The 21,856-nt window shown below is 46.6% G+C and overlaps 1 protein-coding gene across 1 annotated transcript in view; it reads right to left on the reverse strand.

The window, feature by feature from the left end:
• Window positions 1-3,267: 3,267 nt before the first annotated feature.
• LOC115177898 (uncharacterized) overlaps window positions 3,268-21,856 on the reverse strand; it is a 33,026-nt gene continuing 14,437 nt past the window's right edge. The window contains exons 7-8 of the mRNA XM_029738893.1: window positions 7,747-8,005; window positions 3,268-3,283 (exon numbers count right to left, since the gene is read on the reverse strand). Of these exons, the coding sequence (XP_029594753.1) occupies window positions 3,268-3,283; window positions 7,747-8,005 (275 nt within the window). The remainder of the gene's footprint in view (window positions 3,284-7,746; window positions 8,006-21,856) is intronic.

Consider the following 21,856-nt stretch of genomic DNA (forward strand, 5'->3'; position numbering starts at 1 on the left):
TGGTGGTTGTCTTCAGTCCAGGTTCTGTGGTGGTTTTCTCCCCTGGATGGCCTGATACACGGAGGGCTGAGCATCTCTCTGAAGAGATGTGAATGTGTCACTGGGCGAGTCCCTCACACTCTGAGAGACAGCGACACAGGAAACACAGTATGAGCACTTTACACACTGCTCTGTAGCATTCTCTCTCACCTCTACTTTCTGTGTCTCTCTCTCACTCACCCAATTACCCACTCACACAAACAAACACAAAAACGGTATACAAAATAAACACATAAATGAATAAGTTATAACATACTTACTGCCAGACTGTCTGGTCCTCATTTTCAGTGGTGTGTGTGTCACAGTTAGGGTCAGGATGGACACTCTGTGGAGAGAGAGCTGTGTCAAGGTAACAGTGAAAATAGTAGAAAGAGACTATTGTAACACAGTAAAAAAGAAAAAGCTGTTACTTATCAACAGGTAGTTTGTTGATATCATGACCATCTGTAGAGCATCTATCCAGATTATCCAAATAAAGTGTGACTAAAAAACAATATCACTGTAAATCCCTTTATCACTGAGTTTTCACTCTAATACACTGATGGAAGAAATCCTATGTTATACAGATGTAAACACAAACCAAGACAAATGCCCATAACTAAATGGAATTCAACAGTTTAGCTTTATTGAATGTAACTGTCCCTGTGACAGACAGAGTGACTCTAGGATCACCAGTATATAGAATGTTACTGTCCCTGTTACAGACAGAGAGACTCCAGGATCACCAGTATATAGAATGTTACTGTACCTGTTACAGACAGAGAGACTCCAGGATCACCAGTATATAGAATGTTACTGTACCTGTTACAGACAGAGAGACTCCAGGATCACCAGTATATAGAATGTTACTGTACCTGTTACAGACAGAGAGACTACAGGATCACCAGTATATAGAATGTTACTGTACCTGTTACAGACAGAGAGACTACAGGATAGCCAGTATATAGAATGTTACTGTACCTGTTACTGACAGAGTGACTCCAGGACTTCCAGTATATTTCCCTCCAGTCTGATCTGTTATAAATCTGAATTTGTACGTAGCTGAGTCTCTCTCTCTCAGGACTGTGATTGTCAGGTTGTGTCCATTTACTTCATCCTTACGATACGTCACACAAGCTTTGTAGTCTGGGTCATCACTCAGACTCACGGTATAAAGTTTGGTAAACCAGAAGGTTGTTGTGACTGTATGACCTCTGGGATATGTGTAAGAGCAGGACAGATCCACTGTTGACCCCTTCAAGGTACAGATGGTGTACATCACACTTCAGCCACACTGACCCAGTAACACTGAAACACAATCACACATTATAGTGATTATACATTACAGACCCATTTGCTCACACTAACAGCGTTTGTCCACACTGTCACAGGTGTCGTCAGGAATGGACCAAGGCGCAGCGGGTTGCGTGCTCAACATACCATTTATTAAATACGTGAACACGAAAAAAACAAGAAAATACAGAAACACGACAGGAACAGTTTTGCAGGCTAACAAAACGTAGTGCAAAAACAACTACCCACAAAACACAAAGACAAACACACCCCTTTATATAGGACTCCCAATCAAAGGCAACAACACACCTGCCTTCAATTGGGAGTCCAACCCCAATTAACTATACATAGAAAAACAAACCTAACTAGACAAAAATGCAGCAATACAACCTAGAACATACAACCTAGAACATACATCCAAAACCCAGGAACACATAAATCAAACACCCCTCACAACACACACAAAAACCACCACCATACAAAACAAACATCCCTCTGTCACGTCCTAACCGAAATATTAAACCACTACTCCCTCTGCTGGTCAGGACGTGACACACACTTTGTTTCCGTACTCTACTTGCTGAGTGTGAATGGAAACCACAGAAAGGGCCTAAGCATCACTCAGTGAGGTGTGAAAGACAACTATTCCAGAAAAGAAGAAGCCCCTAACAGACTATGTCACTGAACACACCAGAATAACATTAAGATAACGTTACTAAAACAGTTATGAATGAGACCATACCTGCTACAGACCAGAGAAAGACCACCAACACACTTCCTGCTGTTCTCAAGGCCATTGTTGCATCTCCCACCCTGCAGTCTTAGAAACATAAACAACAAGTCACTCTATAGCTGGTGAATAACTCCACCTGATACATTGAAGTAGAAACTGTAAATGGGGTACAGGGCCTCATTACTGAAAATGAACCAGGCTCATAGTGTTGTGTTGTATTGTGCTATATGGTTGTCTATGTGAATACTGTCTGTCTGTAAGTCTATTGCACTATGTATGTAATGTGTGTGACGTGTTGCATGTCTGTCTACGTCTGTCTATTTAAGATGACATGATGTATGATGCAAAAACTATTTCCTAATGGATACAATAAAGTCATCATTATAAACAACATCATCAACAACAACAATCACTTATTACTGTCTGTCAGTCTATTGTACTATGTATGTAATGTGTGTGATGTGTTGCATGTCTGTCTACGTCTATCTATTTAACCCTTTTGTTGTCTTAATACCTCTCTAAGACATGTGGGACGGTAGCGTCCCACCTCGCCAACAGCCAGTGAAATAGCAGAGCGCAAAATTCAAAACAACAAAAATCTCATAATTCAAATTTCTCACACATACAAGTATTATACACCATTGTAAAGATAATCTTCTCGTTAATCCAACCACACTGTCCGATTTCAAAAAGGCTTTACGGCGAAAGCATAGCATTAGATTATGTTAGGACAGCACCTAGACAAGAAGAACTAGAACTCCAGTCTGATCTGTTAATAATCTGAACTTGTACGTAGCTGAGTCACTCTCTCTCAGGTCTCTGATTGTCAGAGTGTGGCCATTTTTCATGTCGCTAGGGTACGTCACACGACCTTTGTAGTCTGGGTCATCACTCAGAGTCACGGTATAAAGGTTGGTAAACCAGAAGGTTGTTGTGACTGTATAACCTCTGGGATATGTGTAAGAGCAGGACAGCTCCACTGTTGACCCCTTCAAGGTACAGATGGTGTACATCATACTTCAGCCATACTGACCCAGTAACACTGAAACACAATCACACATTATAGTGATTATACATTACAGACCCATTTGCTCACACTAACAGCGTTTGTCCACACTTTGTTTCCGTACTCTACTTGCTGAGTGTGAATGGAAACCACAGAAAGGGCCTAAGCATCACTCAGTGAGGTGTGAAAGACAACTATTCCAGAAAAGAAGAAGCCCCTAACAGACGATGTCACTGAACACACCAGAATAACATTAAGATAACATTACTAAAAAGTCAAGGGGTCTGAATACTTTCCTAATGCACTGTATATTATTAGATACTATTATAAACCAGATAGTTTGTGTCCTGGATGCTGATTGGCTGAATAAGCATTTCAGCGTATGTACTGTATATCAGACAATATACCACTTGTATGACACAAAAATACTTGTTTACTTTTCTATATATGTTGGTCACCAGTTTATAATAGCAATAAGGCCTTTGGGTTTGTAGTATATGGTCAATATACCACGGCTAGGGGCTGTATCCAGGCACTCTGCATTGTGTTGTGCAGAAGAACAGTCATTAGCCGTGGTATAGTATATTGGCCAATATATCACACCGCCTCTGACCTTATTGCTTAATTATTCCACTTAGTTTGAATATACGGGTTCAGATATACAAGGTCTTCTTGGTTCTGGGTTTGTTGTTTTCAGTTCTTCTTGGTTCTGGGTTTGTTGTGTTCACGTCTTCTTGGTTCTGGGTTTGTTGTGTTCAGATCTTCTTGGTTCTGGGTTTGTTGTGTTCAGATCTTCTTGGTTCTGGGTTTGTTGTGTTCAGGTCTTCTTGGTTCTGGTTTTGTTGTGTTCAGGTGGTCATGGTTCTGGGTTTGTTGTGATCAGGTCTTCTTGGTTCTGGTTTGTTGTGAGGTTTGTTTTGAGTTTGTTGATTGTACTGTAGAGAACAGAGCGGTCCTCCTCAGCTGCTTGTGCCACCATGGGCCTGGAGAAAGAAACAGATGTTAAACTGAAAGTGAGTCCCAAATGGCACCCTACTCCCTTATAGTGCACTACTTTAGACCAGTAGTGAAATAAATAGGGAATAGGGTGCCATTTGGAACCAGAACCGTTCCTTAAAACCCTCATCACATCACATCTTTCCTTCATTATAGACATGTCATAGTGTAACGCCCTGGCCATAGAGAGGGGTTTTTGTTCGTTATTTTGGTTAGGCCAGGGTGTTACATTGGGTGGGCATTCTATGTGCATTTTTCTATGTTGGTTTGTTTCGTTGATTTTGGCCGTGTGGCTTCCAATCAGGTACAGCTGTAGACTGTTGTTGCTGATTGGGAGACACACATAAGTGCCTGTTTTTCCGTTGGGGTTTTGTGGGTAATTGTTTCTGTTTAGTGTTTTGCACCTGACAAGACTGTTTGGCTGTCGGTTTTCTTGTTTTGTTTTGTGTAGTGTTCTTTAGTAAATTAAACTTCAATGATGAACACTAACTCCGCTGCGTATTGGTCCACTTTCTCAGATGATAACTTCTCTGTTTTGTCTGACGACGAAGACAGCCGTTACAGAATTACCCACCAAAAACGGACCAAGCAGCGGAGGAAGGAGAGGCACCAGGAGAAGGAAAGTAATATGGACTCATGGACTTTGGAGAAGATGGAGAGGAACGTTCAGGATTCCTGGAGATGGGAAGAATTAATGGACGGAAAGGGACCATGGGCTCAAGCTGGGGAGTATCGCCGCCCGCAGTGGGAGATCGAGGCAGCGATAGCTGAGAGGCGCTGGTATGAGGAAAGGGAGCGCAACAGACACGAGAGGCAGCCCCAAAAACATTTTTTGCGGGGGCACACGGGGAGATTGGCGGAGTCAGGCGGTAGACCTGAGCCAACTCCCCGTGCTTACAGGAGGCAGCGCAGTACTGGTCAGACACCGTGATATGCGGTAAAGCGCACGGTGTCCCCGGTACGCGTTCATAGCCTGGTGCGCTATAGGCCAGCCCCCCGCAAGTGCCATGTGAGTGCAGGCATTGAGCCAGGACGGGTTGTGCCAGCTCAGAGCGTCTTGTCTCCGGTGTGCCTATCCGGTCCAGGTTACCCTGCACCGGCTCTGCGCACTGTGTCTCCAGAGTGCTGGGAGGGCCCAGTTCGCCCAATGCCTGCGCTCCGCCCGTGCCGGGCCAAAGTGGGCATTCAGCCTGGAGTGTGGGTAAAGAGCCTACGTACCAGAACTCCAGTGCTCCCCCACAGCCTGGTTTATCCTGTGCCTCCTCCTCAGACCAGGCCTCCAGTGGGTCTCCCCATCCTGGTCTCTCCTGTGCCGCCTCCACGGACCAGGCCTTCAGTGGGTCTCCCCATCCTGTCTCTCCTGTGCCGCCTCCACGGACCAGGCCTCCAGTGGGTCTCCCCATCCTGGTGTCTCCTGTGTCACCTCCACGGACCAGGCCTCCAGTGGGTCTCCCCAGCCTGGAGAGTCCAGTGCCTGCGCCCAGAGTCAGGCCTACTTCATGTCACCCCAGCCTGATGAATCCTGGGCCAGAGCCGCCAGAGCCGCCTGCCAGTCCGAAGACGCCAGAGCCGCCCGCCAGTTCGGAGCCGCCAGAGCCGCCCGCCAGTACGGAGCCGCCAGAGCCGCCCGCCAGTCCGGAGCCGCCAGAGCCGCCCGCCAGTCCGGAGCCGCCAGTGCCGCCCGCCAGTCCGGAGCCGTCAGAGCCGCCCGCCAGTCCGGAGCCGTCAGAGCCGCCCGCCAGTCCGGAGCCGTCAGAGCCGCCCGCCAGTCCGGAGCCGTCAGAGCCGCCCGCCAGTCCGGAGCCGCCAGAGCCGCCCGCCAGTCCGGAGCCGCCAGAGCCGCCCGCCTTTCCGGAGCCGACAGAGCCGCCCGCCAGTCCGGAGTCGTCAGAGCCGCCCGCCAGTCTGGAGCCGCCAGAGCCGCCCGCCAGTCCGGAGCCGCCAGAGCCGCCCGCCTTTCCGGAGCCGCCAGAGCCGCCCGCCTGTCCGGAGCCGCCAGAGCCGCCCGCCTGTCCGGAGCCATCAGAGCCGCCCGCCAGCCGGGCGCAGCCATCGCCGCCCGCCAGCCGGGCGCAGCCAGGGTTGGCCGCCAGCCGGGTGCAGCCATCGCCGCCCACCAGCCGGGCGCAGCCATCGCCGCCCACCAGCCGGGCGCAGCCAGAATCGCCCGCCAGCCGGGCGCAGCCATCGCCGCCCGCCAGCCGGGCGCAGCCAGGGTCGCCCGCCAGCCGGGCGCAACCAGAATCGCCCGCCAGCTGGGCGCAGCCAGGGTCGCCCACCAGCCGGGCGCAGCCAGAATCGCCCTCCAGCCGGGCGCAGCCATCGCCGCCCGCCAGCCGGGCGCAGTCAGGGTCGCCCGCCAGCCGGGCGCAACCAGAATCGCCCGCCAGCTGGGCGCAGCCAGGGTCGCCCACCAGCCGGGCGCAGCCAGAATCGCCCGCCAGCCGGGCGCAGCCATCGCCGCCCGCCAGCCGGGCGCAGTCAGGGTCGCCCGCCAGCCGGGCGCAACCAGAATCGCCCGCCAGCTGGGCGCAGCCAGGGTCGCCCGCCAGCTGGGCGCAGCCAGGGTCGCCCACCAGTCCTCCGGCGCGGCCAGGGGCGCTACCTAAGTGGGCGACGCCGAGGGTGGAGCGGAGGCCACGTCCCGCACCTGAGCCGCCGCCATAGAAGGCCCACCCGGACCCTCCCCTTCAGAGTCAGGTTTTGCGGCCGGAGTCCGCACCTTTGGGGGGGGGGGATACTGTAACGCCCTGGCCATAGAGAGGGGTTTTTGTTCGTTATTTTGGTTAGGCCAGGGTGTTACATTGGGTGGGTGTTCTATGTGCATTTTTCTAAGTTGGTTTGTTTCGTTGATTTTGGCCGTGTGGCTTCCAATCAGGCACAGCTGTAGAGTGTTGTTGCTGATTGGGAGTCACACATCTAGAGTAAAAGGAAACACATCATTATTCTCCTCCTTTGTGTGTCATGACTTCTGCCGAAGTCGATGCCCCTCCTTGTTCAGGTGGTGCTCGGCGGTCGACGTCACCGGTCTTCATTGATCAGTTTTTCATTTTCCATTGGTTTTGTCTGGTCTTCCTACACACCTGGTTCCAATCCCATTCATTACATGTTGTGTATTTAACCCTCTGTTTGCCCTCATGTCCTTGTCAGTGATTGTTTGTATGTTATGTACTCGTGTTGTATCGGTATTCGATGAGTTATTTTTAACCATGTTAATTTGTATGTTGGTTTTGGAGTTCGTTTTTTGGTAATAAAACTACTCCAGTTTAACCAAGTTGGTTTCTCCTGTGCCTGACTTCCCTGCCACCTACACACACGGCTATAACATTGGGTCTGTATAGCTGCCCTTAAAAAGGTAATTACAGTCATTAATTTAATGAATTTGAATTATTTAGTCAGGATAGTCAACTCTGTAATAATTTCCACTGTTTTCCAGGAAGTCCTGGGTTCAAAAGAATCAATTTAAACAGATTAAAATACAACATTCTCATTAGCATACATACAAAAGCACAGCTAAAATCACATTATACACTGAAGCACACACATCATATGCATTAGCATACATACAAAACCACACTCACATTACAGCTATCTAGATATGTGTCATAGATGTGAGATGTGTGACAGATTACCTGTGACAGTCAGGGAGACAGGTGAGCCAGAAAACATTCCTCCAGATGTTATGAACCTGAACCTGTACCCAGCAGAGTCACTCAATCTCAGGTCTGTGATTCTCAGGGTACAGTTACTCTCCTTATCTCCAAGGTACTCTATATGACCCTCATACCCTGGCACCGAGTTCAGATCTTCAGCCTCCATACCAGACCATTTAGTAAACCAGAAAGCTGTTTCGATCTCATGATAACTGGGATATGTGTAAGAGCAGGATATGTCCACTGTTGACCCCTTCAAGGTACAGATACTCTGATGGGTGTAAGTCACACTCCAACAGTTCTGACCTGAAATACAAAAAGACAATAGAACACCTTTAATTATTTACATTCATTTCACAACCTTAAACAACATTGTATTCATATGAAATGTTTATAAATAAGTCCACACTGACACAATACAGGAGAGTGGAGATCCTCATGGCCTTTTACAGCACAGGAGTAACTGTCTGCATCACTAAAGTAGTCTGAGTACAGGCTGGAAGTGTCCTCCTTTACTTTGTGTCCTTTCTTGTACCAGATATAGGTGGGGTTGTCAGTCAGTGTACAGGTGGTGCTACAGGTCAGTGTCACACTCTCTCCCTCTGTCACAGTGGCAAGACAATAACATAATTAAACCAATCAAGTATTATGGATAACAAACAAATAATTAAATATGAAAAAGAAATCTCTGTGTAAACATGATCCTTTGTTCAGTGTTACCTGTGACAGTCAGAGTTGTTCCAGGGAAGCTGTATCCCCATCTTGATGTCTGTGTGTTGAATATGAACTTGTACTCAGCTGAGTCCTACTCTCTCAGATCTGTGATTCTCAGGATGGAGCGACCTCTCTCCTTCTCTCCAGCATACTCCACATGACCTGCATACCCTGGGTCTGTGGTTCGGTCCTCAGGGATCAACTTATCCCTCCACCTAGCACTCTGTTTAGAACTAAACCAGAGTGATGATTTGACGGTATCATAACCAACAGTAGTACAGGATATGTTCACTGTTGACCCCTTCAAGACACAGATTCTCCTCTTGGTGTAAGTCACTCTGTTGCAGAGCTGACTCTGAATGCCTGAAACATAATGTTTTTTCATTTCTCGTTATTTTCTAAATGTTTCTGTCCAAGAATAAATCAATAGTAATTTACACTTTAGGGAAGGTGAAATATTGTATTTTACTTCAAAGGTAAATGTAAATGGAAGTTGCTGAGCATTTAAAAAATGATCAACTTTTCTGCTTACAGGCCTTGTCAGGGTTTAATCCACACTGACACAATACAGGAGAGTGGAGATCCTCATTGCCTTTTACAGTACAGGAGTAACTGTCTGCATCACTAAAGTAGTCTGAGTGCAGGCTGGAAGTGTCCTCCTTTACTTTGTGTCCGTTCTTGTACCAGATGTAGGTGGGCTTGTCAGTCAGAGTACAGGTGGTGCTACAGGTCAGTGTCTTCCAATACTCCCCTCTTGTCCACATTCCCCCAGTCACCTTTAGATCTGTAGTTATGAAACAACAATGGAGAACATCTGTCAATCAGCACCATCCCAAGGTTCTCATTGAAAATGTAATAAATATTAGAAGTGGTAACTATACTCTTTATGTCAGATTACAGAACCTGTGACAGAGTGACAGCTGAGCCAGATTTCCATGAGCCTGTTGTAAATGAGAAGTAATATGATGCTGAATCCTCCTCTCTCAGGTCTGTGATTCTCAGGGTGCAGTTATTCTCCTTATTCCCACGGTACTCCATGCGATCCTATACGATGTGTTGCATGTCTGTCTACGTCTGTCTATTTAACATGATATGCTGTATGATGCAAAAACTATTTCCTAATGAATACAATAAAGTCATCAACATCATAAACAACAATAACTTATTGAACAGATCTGTAGTAATGTAAACAAATATTTCAACATAGATTGTTGTGAAGATGTTAATTCTCAGATCCCCAAAATGCAGATAGCCCGGTTAGCCAATGTGCGGGAGCACTGGTTGGTCGGCCCAATTGAGGTAGTATGTACATGAATGTATAGTTAAAGTGACTATGCATATATGATAAACAGAGAGCAGCAGCAGCGTAAAAAGAGGGGTTGTGGGGGTTGGGGGGGGGGTGCACACAATGCAAATAGTCCGGGTAGCCATTTGATTACCTGTTCAGGAGTGTTATGGCTTAGAGGTAAAAACTGTTGAGAAGCCTTTTTGTCCTGGAATTGGCGCTCCGGTACCGCTTGCCATGCGGTAGTAGAGAGAAGTCTATGACTGGGGTAGCTGGAGTCTTTGACAATTTTTAGGGCCTTCCTCTGACACCGCCAGCTTAACCCCAGTGATGTACTGGGCCGTACGCACTACCCTCTGTAGTGCCTTGTGGTCAGAGGCCGAGCAATTGCCATACCAGGCAGTGATGCAACCAGTCAGGATGCTCTCGATGTTGCAGCTGTAGAACCTTTTGAGGATATCAGGACCCATGCCAAATCTTTTTAGTTTCCTGAGGGGGAATAGGCTTTGTCGTGTCCTCTTCACGACTGTCTTGGTGTGTTTGGATCATGTTAGTTTGTTGGTGATGTGGACACCAAGGAACTTGAAGCTCTCAACCTGCTCCACTACAGCCCCATCGATGAGAATGGGGGCGTGCTCAGTCCTCCTTTTCCTGTAGTCCACAATAATCTCCTTAGTCTTGGTTACGTTGAGGGACCGGTTGTTATTCCGGCACCACCCTGCCAGGTCTCTGACCTCCTCCCTATAGGCTATCTCGTCGTTGTCATTGATCAGGCCTACCACTGTTGTGTCGTCTGCAAACTTAATGATGGTGTTGGAGTCATGCCTGGCCATGCAGTCGTGGGTGAACAGGGAGTACAGGAGGGGACTGAGCACGCACCCCTGTGGAGCTCCCGTGTTGAGGATCAGCGTGGCAGATGTGTTGCTACCTACCCTCACCAACTGGGGGCGGCCCGTCAGGAAGTCCAGGATCCAGTTGCATAGGGAGGTGTTGAAGTGACTCAAACACACACATGCACACGCACTCGCACACGCACACGCACACGCACACGCACACGCACACACACACACACACAGACACCATCTGTAGGAAGGCCAATAAGGCCCATGGAGAATGTATCAAAGTCTAGAGAGCTGGTTGTTATGGATGTAGAAAAGAACACACATCCTACACAGTATAGATGTCAACCCTACTCCCTATCAGTCTGGTCCTGAAGGGCCCGCAGATAAATCCACTGTGTCATTCACACCCACACACAGGCCAGTACACGTACACACACACACTGCAGTGTTACAATGTTTGTTTACATGTCTTTTTTACCCTGGTTAGTCCTCTCATCACTCTGTAGATCAACACTCCTACACTGAGACACTTTATGAATACTGACCCTGAAGTAACAACCAAAACACAGCTCAAAACATAACAAGAAGTAAAATGATACATTACCCTCAAGTATACGACTTATAACTAAAAACAATTAACCAAAAACTATATTTCCAGATATTGTCAAGAGTACTTACAGAGTGAAGTGAAGAGGAGAGGTCTTGCACAGTGAGTCAACTGACTGGTAGTGAGTGGGAACTGTTAGTAAGTGTCAGTTCTGTGGTTGATACATATTTATAGTAGTCAGAACACAAGTAGTTGATACAGAACTGTCCTTTCCTTCCTCTTTAAGACATTAGCTTGTCTGTTCCAGTGATCTAGACTAGAGCTCTCCCTACTGGACTCAACATTACTGCACCATCCTAATAATAATGTCCTCAATAATGTTGGGCTAATAACAACATAACAAACTGACAATACATCAGATAAAATGGTGAAACAACACTGGCTACTTGACAAAGTCACATTTAATAACACAAACACTGATGTCAGTAGTATTACAACATACCACTATCATACTATGTTACACTGTTGACCCTTGTGTACAGAACTGGTAGTAGCATTAGTTAGCAGAGGAATCAGTATCATCATCACCATAGCCTGCTGTATTGACTGCTGCTGTCCATATACTGTATAGTCTAATGTAGCCTGTTATCCATATATAGTCTAATGTAGCCTGTTATCCATATATAGTCTAATGTAGCTGTTATCCATATATAGTCTAATGTAGCCTGTTATCTATATATAGTCTAATGTAGCCTGTTATCCAAATATAGTCTAATGTAGCCTGTTATCCATATATAGTCTAATGTAGCCTGTTATCCATATATAGTCTAATGTAGCCTGCTATCCATATATAGTCTAATGTAGCCTGTTATCCTTATATAGTCTAATGTAGCCTGTTATCCATATATAGTCTAATGTAGCCTGTTATCCGTATATAGTCTAATGTAGACTGTTATCCATGTATAGTCTAATGTAGCCTTTTAACCATATATAGTCTTATGTAGCCAGTTATCCATATATAGTCTAATGTAGCCAGTTATCCATATATAGTCTAATGTAGCCTGTTATCCATATATAGTCTAATGTGGCCTGTTATCCATATATAGTCTAATGTAGCCTGTTATCCATATATAGTCTAATGTAGCCTGTTATCTATATATAGTCTAATGTAGCCTGTTATCCATATATAGTCTAATATAACCTGTTATCCATATATAGTCTAATGTAGCCTGTTATCCATATATAGTCTAATGTAGCCTGTTATCCATATATAGTCTAATGTAGCCTGTTATCTATATATAGTCTAATGTAGCCTGTTATCCATATATAGTCTAATGTAGCCTGTTATCCATATATAGTCTAATGTAGCCTGTTATCCATATATAGTCTAATGTAGCCTGTTATCCATATATAGTCTAATGTAGCCTGTTATCCATATATCGTCTAATGTACCAATACTACTCCTAAACACAACCCACCATCACTGTGTCTCATGTTAATACTACTCCTAAACACAACCCACCATCACTGTCTCATGTTAATACTACTCCTAAACACAACCCACTATCACTGTGTCTCATGTTAATACTACTCCTAAACACAACCCACCATCACTGTGTCTCATGTTAATACAACTCCTAAACACAACCCACCATCACTTTGTCTCATGTTAATACCTCTCCTAAACACAACCCACCATCACTGTGTCTCATGTTAATACTACTCCTAAATACAACCCACCGTTACTGTGTCTCATGTTAATACTACTCCTAAACACAACCCACCGTCACTGTGTCTCATGTTAATACTACTCCTAAACACAACCCACCATCACTGTGTCTCATGTTAATACTACTCCTAAACACAACCCACCATCACTGTGTCTCATGTTAATACAAATCCTAAACACATCCCGCCATCACTGTGTCTCATGTTAATACTACTCCTAAACACAGCCCACCATCACTGTGTCTCATGTTAAAACCTCTACGGGCTAGGGGGCAGCATTGAGAATTTTGGAAAAAATATGTTCCCATTTTTAACTGCCTCCTACACCAACTCAGAAGCTAGAATATGCATATTATTGTTCAGGTTTGGATAGAAAACACTCTGAATTTTCTAAAACTGTTTGAATGGTGTCTGTGAGTATAACAGAACTCCTATGGCAGGCAAAAACCTGACAAGGTTTCAAGCAGGAAGTACCCTGTCTGACAAGGAGTCGTGCGTCTTGCATCTTTTTATTGAAAAGTAAGGATCTTAGCTGTAACGTGACAATTCCCAGGGCTCTAATAGGCTCTCAGAGCCCGGGAAATAACTGAAGGTTTACGAGGGAGCCTCAGGCTGAAACACATTATCACCTTTTGTAAGTGTCGACTCAGAGGACCTTTGAATGAGGCGCGTCCACGAGTCGCTCCTGAGGAGAAATTTTATTCGGCTGTTTAGGCTCAATGCATACTCCCGGTCGGAATATTATCACTTATCTACGAGATAAATGGCATAAAAATTGGTTTTAAACAGCGGTTGACATGCTTCGAAGTACGGTAATGGAATATTTAGACATTTTTGACACGCCAATGCGCCAAGCGCGGGACCGTGAAGAAGCATTCTGATAGTGTCTAGAACTCACGAACAAAACGTCGCTGTTTGGATATAACGATGGATTATTTGGGACCAAACCAACATTTGTTATTGAAGTAGAAGTCCTGGCAGTGTATTCTGATGAAGAACAAGCAAGGTAAGAACATTTTTCTTATAGGAAATGTGATTTTGGTGGAGGCTGACCTGGGTGGGTATCTAAATAGCTAGCCCTGTAATGCCGGGCTATGTACTTAGATTATTGCAAAATGTGCTTCATCCGAAAAGCTATTTTAAAATCGGACATATCGAGTGCATAGAGGAGTAATGTATCTATAATTCTTAAAATAATTGTTATGCTTTTTGTGAACGTTTATCGTGAGTAATTTAGCAAACTGTTAGTAAATTCCCCGGAAGTTTGCGGGGGTTATGCTTTTTCTGAACGTCACATGCTAATGTAAAAAGCTGGTTTTTGATATAAATATGAACTTGATTGAACAGACATGCATGTATTGTATAACACAATGTCCTAGGTGTGTCATCTGATGAAGATCATCAAAGGTTAGTGCTGCATTTAGCTGTGGTTTGGGTTTATGTGACATGATATGCTAGCTTGAAAAATGGGTGTCGGATTTTTTCTGGCTGGGCACTCTGCTGACATAATCTAATGTTTTGCTTTCGTTGTAAAGCCTTTTTGAAATCGGACAGTGGGGTTAGATTAAGGAGATTCTTGTCTTTAAATAGCTGTAAAATAGTCATATGTTTGAGAAATTGAAGTAATAGTATTTCTAACGATTCAAAAATCGCGCCACTGGATTTCAGTGGCTGTTACGTAGGTGGGACAAGTTCGTCCCACATACCCTAGAGAGGTTAATACTACTCCTAAACACAACCCACCATCTCTGTGTCTTATGTTAATACTACTCCTAAAGCTTTTACGAAGCATCCACTCAATCACTCTTACTCTTACTGTCACTCTGTTGCTCTGAGAACTCTTAAAATAGCATGCTCAAGTCTTCATGTGAAACAACATCTTTTGTAGCACACAATATAGCTCAGTATTTCAATCAATCAATAATTTTGGTTGTCACTGTATATCCAAAAATCAGATTAATATGTCAAAATACATTTATATTCACACACACACACACACACACACACACACACACACACACACACACACACACACACACACACACACATATACACACACACATACACACACATACACACACACACACACACACGCACACATGCACACACAGTTATACTTGGCCCTCTTATACTTTGACTGTGAAAATGACCCTATTCAATTGAGATCCGGGACCCTTTGGCAGAAATCCATCTTGGTGTTACTGGCATACTCTACTCTACTGATATTTGAAACATGCAATTTAATTAACTGAACTAAACTAAACACATGAAACCACTGTCCAGGGTCCATATTCACAAAGTGTATCAGAGTGGGAGAGCTGATCTGGGATCAGTTTAGCCTTTTAGATCATAATGAAATGGACCGTCTGAGACACTTTATGAATATAGGCCCTGATGTAACAACCAAAACACAGTTCAATATAAACCAACAAGTACAAAGATACAGTAAGTCATGTGACGTATGGCTAAAAACATCAAAACTAAAACTATATTCCAAGATATCGTCAAGTGTACTTACAGAGTGAAGTGAAGGGGAGAGGTCTTGAACAGTTAGTCAACGTACTGTCACTGCGTGGAAACAAGAAGTAGTCTACTGTAAGTATTAGTAGAAGCAGACGTAGCCTAAGTGTGAGTTCTGTGGTTGACACATTTTAAAGTAGCCTAGTCAGGGCATTAACATGCAGCAACAGCATGTCACATAAGGGATGTTACTGTATCTAAATAGAAAATGGTCTAAAGTCAGCATACTGTAGTTGCATTTCTTTATTTGAGGAGTGGGCCTACATGTTTTACAAGAGACAAAATGTGACCCATTCCCATCACTCCATATCAGCTGGTACTGAAGGTTCCAGAACAGATGAAAGGGGAGTATCTTTGGTTCCAGTGTTCTAGACTAGAGCTCTCCCTACTGACATCTCAACATTACTGCAGCTTCCAGGCTTCATATGTCCCTACTAGTCTGATGAAAATATTCAAAATAGAAGGTAGAAGATGTAAAAAATACATATAGAATAAACAAGGCACGCACATAAAAATACTGTGTTATTGGGACTTATGTTGAACTGGCGTTTGAATTGAGTGAATTAGTGAGCTCAGCTAGCTTGTTAGCTACATGAAGCTGCTGTTATTCAGCGATAAGAAAGCATTTCTTTGCATCACACAGCTACTCTGAATGTACTGGATTGTGAACAATACGATAAGCTGCCACTGAATTACAGCAAGACCCTATAGTTAGCTAGTGAGCTAGCTAGTTAGCTATCTTTGAGCTATCTACATTAGCTAGCTATAAACAACAGACAACAGTGAGCTGTCATTATGCCAAGGCCAAGGCAAGCTGCTCTGAATTTCCAGTGTGTTCTTGTGTGAAAGAGATGTGTTTTGCTCACTGATCTTCAGAGCAATTGTAATGCCTGGACGTCGTGGGTGTGGAGTCATGCACAGGAGGCAGAAAAATGTTTGGTACAATATATAGATATTTAATAAGTACCACAAAAGAGGAAAAATGCCCAAACACAACAGGGCGTAACAAATCCAAAGTCCAACACGATACACAACACGAACACAGTGAAAACACGTAACAAGCCCGCACACAGAACAGGTGGAGAGGCGGGCTTAAATAATATCACTAATTAACTAACAGAACACAGGTGCAACTAATAAAGACATGACTAACAAAAAAACGAAAAGGGGATCGATGGCAGCTAGTAGGCCGGTGACGACGACCGCCGAGCGCCACCCGAACAGGGAGAGGAACTACCCTCGGCAGTAGTCGTGACAGTACCCCACCCCCTGACGCGTGGCTCCCGCAGCGCGCCGACACCGGCCTCGGGGTCGACCCGGAGGACGAGGCGCAGGGCGATCCGGATGGAGGCGATGGAAATCCTCTAACAGTGATGGATCCAGTTTGTCCCCCACGGCACCCAGCACCTCCCAGTCCACGAGGTACTGCAGGCCCCCACCCGGCATCTTGAGTCCAGAATGGTGCGTACTGTATACGCCGGGGACCCCTTGATATCTAGAGGCGGCGGAGGGACCTCCGGCACCTCACCGTCTTGTAGGGGACCAGTTACCACCGGCCTGAGGAGAGACACATGAAACGATGGGTTAATACAATAATAAGAAGGGAGTTGTAATCTATAACACACCTCGTTTATTCTCCTCAGGACTTTGAAGGGCCCTACACGCTGCGGACCCAGCTTCCGGCAGGGCAAGCGGAGGGGCAGGTTTCGGGTCCAGAGCCAGACCCTGTCTCCTGGTGCGAATATGGGGGTCTCACTGTGGTGGAGGTCAGCGCTCCTCTTCTGTTGTTCTCCAGCTTGTTTCAGGGATTCCTTTACAGCCCTCCAGGTGTCCTTGGAGCGCTGCATCCAATCCTCCACCGCAGGATCCTCGGTCTGACTCTGATGCCATGGTGCCAGGACCGGCTGGTAGCCTAACACACACTGGAAAGGCGACATGTTAGTGGATGAGTGGCGGAATGAGTTTTGCGCCATCTCAGCCCATGGTAAGTACCTTGACCACTCACCTGGCCGGTCCTGGCAGTACGACCGCAGAAACCTACCCACCTCCTGGTTCACTCTCTCCACCTGCCCATTGCTCTCGGGGTGATAACCGGAGGTCAAGCTGACCGAGACCCCCAGACGCTCCATAAACGCCCTCCATACACGGGACGTGAACTGGGGACCCCAATCAGAAACGATGTCCTCCATCACCCCGTAATGCCGGAAGACATGGGTAAATAGAGCCTCCGCAGTCTGTAGGGCTGTAGGGAGACCGGGCAATGGGAGGAGACGGCAGGACTTAGAAACCCGATCCACAACTACCAGAACCGTGGTATTCCCCTGAGACGGGGAAAGATCAGTAAGAAAGTCCACCGACAGGTGAGACCACGGCCTTTGTGGAACGGGGAGGGGTTGTAACTTCCCTCTAGGAAGGTGCCTAGAAGCCTTGCTCTGGGCGCATACCGAACAGGAAGAGACATAAAACCTCATGTCTTTGGCTAAGGTGGGCCACTAGTACCTCCCCCTAAGGCCTTGCACTGTCCTCGCCACCCCAGGATGACCCGACGAGGGTAGCGTATGAGCCCATCGAATCAATTGATCACGGACACCAAGCGGAACATACTTACGACCTGTAGGACAATTAGAAGGCGCAGGCTCCATCTGTAACGCCCGCTCAATGCCCGCGTCCACCTCCCATACCACTGGTGCTACCAGCTTAGAAGCTGGAAGGATGGGAGTAGGATCGATGGGCCTATGCTCAGTGTCATAGAGGCGGGACAGCGCGTCAGCCTTGGTGTTCATGGAGCCTGGTCTATATGAAATCCTAAACTGAAATCGGGTGAAAAACATGGCCCACCATGCCTGACGCGGATTCAGTCTCCGGGCTGCCCGGATATACTCCAGGTTCCGGTGGTCAGTCCAGATGAGAAAAGGGTGTCTAGCCCCCTCAAGCCAATGTCTCCACACAGTCAAAGCCTTGACCACAGCTAACAACTCCCGGTCCCCCACATCATAATTCCGCTGCGCCGGACTGAGCTTCCTAGAGAAGAAAGCGCAGGGGCGGAGTTTCGGTGGCGCACCCGAGCGCTGTGATAGAACGGCACCCACCCCAGCCTCAGATGCGTCCACCTCCACTATGAACGGCAAAGAGGGGTCCGGGTGCGCCAACACGGGCGCATCAGTGAACAGCGCCTTCAACTGGTTGAAGGCTCTGTCCGCCTTTGTTGACCACCATAAATGCACCGGTTCCCCCTTCAATAGTGAGGTAATGGGAGCCGCCACCTGGCCAAAACCCTGGATAAACCTCTGGTAATAATTGGCAAAACTCAAAAACCGCTGCACTTTCTTCACTGTGGTTGGAGTCGGCCAATTACGCACAGCATTAACGCGGTCACACTCCATCACCATCCCTGAGGATGAAATGCGATAATCCAGAAAGGAGACGGCTTTTTTGAAGAACTCACACTTCTCAGCCTTGACGTATAGATCATGCTCCAGCAGTCTACCAAGCACCTTGCGTACTAGAGACACATGCTCAGCGCGTGTGGAGGAGTAAATCAAGATGTCGTCGATATACACAATCACTCCCTGCCTGTGCAGGTCCCTGAGAATCTCATCGACAAAAGATTGAAAGACGGCTGGAGCATTCTTCAACCCATACGGCATGACGAGGTACTCATAGTGGCCCGATGTGGTACTAAATGCGGTTTTCCACTCGTCTCCCTTCCGAATACGCAGCAAATTATACACACTTCTGAGATCCAGTTTCGTGAAAAACTGCGCTCCGTGAAATGATTCCCGCGCCATAGCAATTAGAGGTAGTGGGTAACTGAACCCCACTGTAATGGAATTGAGACCTCTACAATCAATGCACGGGCGCAAACCTCTGCCCTTTTTCTTCACGAAAAAGAAACTAGAGGAGACGGGTGAAATGGAGGGCCGAATGTACCCCTGCCCCGGAGATTCCGTGACATATGTCTCCATAGCCAACGTCTCCTCCTGTCGATGAGGTGGTAATTTAGTCGCCTTCTTTTTACAGAAGGCGAGAGCCAAATCGGCATATTCAGGGGGAATGCGCTCAGTGGAAACCTGGTCTGGACTCTCCACCAAAGTGACACCGATGGAAACACCCAGACACCTACCTGAACCCTCCTCTGACCATCCCTGGAGAATCCCCTGTTTCCACAAAATCTTGGGATTGGGAATGGCTAGCCAGGGCACCCCCAGCACCACTGGAAACGCAGGTGAATCAATAAGAAAAAAACTAATTTGTTCCTTATGATTCCCCTGCGTTACCATGTCCAGTGGCACCGTGGCCTCCCTGACCATCCCTGACCCTAATGGTCGGCTATCTAAGGAGTGCACGGTGAAAGGGGAATCTAACGGTACCAGCGGAATTCCTAACTTAAGGGCGAGTCCGCTATCCATAAAGTTCCCAGCTGTGCCTGAATCGACTAGTGCATGCTGGGAAAAAGGGAGCAAAATCAAGAAAAAAAATTAAGACAAACATGTGACCAACAGAGGATTCTGGGTGAGTGTGGTGCTGACTCACCTGGGATGAACGAGGAGTGTTCTGCCTGCCTTCTCGACTCCCAGAGGGACCCCCCCATCACCGGTCGGCCGTGTGTCTTCGGCGACCACAATTGGTGCAGGAGAGGCGCCCTCCTCCGGTTCCACTTGACGCAGTTCCCCCTAGCTCCATAGGAATGGGCATAGGTAGGCTAGGAGATGGAACTGACAGGATCCTTACTGAACACCCGCGGGCAGCCAGCAGATTGTCCAGTCGTATAGACATGTCGATGAGTTCATCTAGGGAGAGTGTAGTATCCCGACACGCTAGCTCCCTGCGGACGTCCTCCCGGAGGCTACACCTGTAGTGGTCCATCAGGGCCCTGTCGTTCCACCCAGCTCCAGCCGCCAAGGTCCTGAACTCTAGGGCAAAGTCTGGCACGCTCCTCATCTCCTGTCTGAGGTGGAACAGTCGTTCACCCGCCGTTCGTCCTTCTGGGGGGTGATCGAATACAGCCCTGAAACGGCGGGTGAACTCAGGGTAGTTATTCCTTAATGGATCTGGTCCATTCCAAACAGCGTTGGCCCATTCCAATGCTCGACCCTTCAGGCAGGAGATGAGGAGGCTCACACTCTCCTCCCCCGAGGGAGTCGGCCTCACGGTCGGCAGGTATAACTCTAGTTGTAATAGAAATCTCTGGCACCCTGCCGCTGCTCCATCGTACTCCCTCGGAGGCGTAAGACGCTGTGCCCCAGATCCAGACGGGGAAGGGAGTGGAGGAGGTGAGCTCGTCGGGTGAGCCGGAGGTGAAGGGAGGAAACCACTCCTCTCCCATCGATCCATCCTCTCCATCATCTGGTCCATGGCTGACCCAATCCGATGGAGGACGGTGGTGTGGTGGAGGACCCGTTCTTCCATCGATGGTAGAGGAGTGGTGGCTGCTTCTGCTGACTCCATGTTGTTGGTGCGGGCTTCAGTAACGCTTGGACGTCGTGGGTGTGGAGTCAGGCGCAGGAGGCAGAAAAATGTTTGGTACAATATATATATTTAATAAGTACCACAAAGAGGAAAAATGCCCAAACACAACAGGGCGTAACAAATCCAAAGTCCAACACGATATGCAACAATAATATCACTAATTAACTAACAGAACACAGGTGCAACTAATAAAGACATGACTAACAGAAAAACGAAAAGGGGATCAATGGCAGCTAGTAGGCCGGTGACGACGACCGCCGAGCGCCACCCGAACAGGAACTACCCTCGGCAGTAGTCGTGACAGCAATGGATCCAAAGTGAACCCTGACATGTATATAACTAAGTCTGTCTGTCTGTCTGGGATTATTGTGTCCTATTGTGTCTACATGATGCGTGTCTTTTTAAATGACATTGAATAATCATTCATGTAATTGGTTATTGCTGCTTCGTTATTGTTATTTTATTGTGATTTCATATTTTTTGTTGCATTTTTATAATAAAAAAAATCGAATATTTTCTTACATAAAAACAACTGCATTGTTACTTAATAACCATTTAATAACCATTTCACAGTAAAGTCTACACCTGTTGTATTCGGCGCATGTGACAAATACAATTTGATTTGTGTGTTCAGGCACTGGACATTGCTCCCTCTGACACTGTGTTTCTATACCTCTAAAAGTCTAAGCCGTTTGGGGGGGTTCTACTAGCTGACATATGGAATTATTTTAAGGTGATCATACCATGGATCATTTAGCTATTTGAATTTGAATTATAGTACCCCTTTAGGTAAAAAGGAAAAGGACTAATGTTTGTGAGAGCAGGCAGGTGACTGCAATATAGTCTGCCTGGAACATGCCCCATATTCAACTGTAATTCAATTAAATAATAGCGTTTATTTATCCACTCTAGGGGCAATTACTAGGCACCCTATGGCATCAGGCTGGCAGTGACATCACAAGGGTTAGGGTTAGGTCACATGTTCAGACATGTGACCATAAACTCAGCAAAAAAAGAAACCTTTTCAGGACCCTGTCTTTCAAAGATAATTT

This window comes from Salmo trutta, chromosome 38 (assembly GCF_901001165.1).
Source record: "Salmo trutta chromosome 38, fSalTru1.1, whole genome shotgun sequence".
In the NCBI taxonomy this organism is placed as follows: Eukaryota; Metazoa; Chordata; class Actinopteri; order Salmoniformes; family Salmonidae; genus Salmo; species Salmo trutta.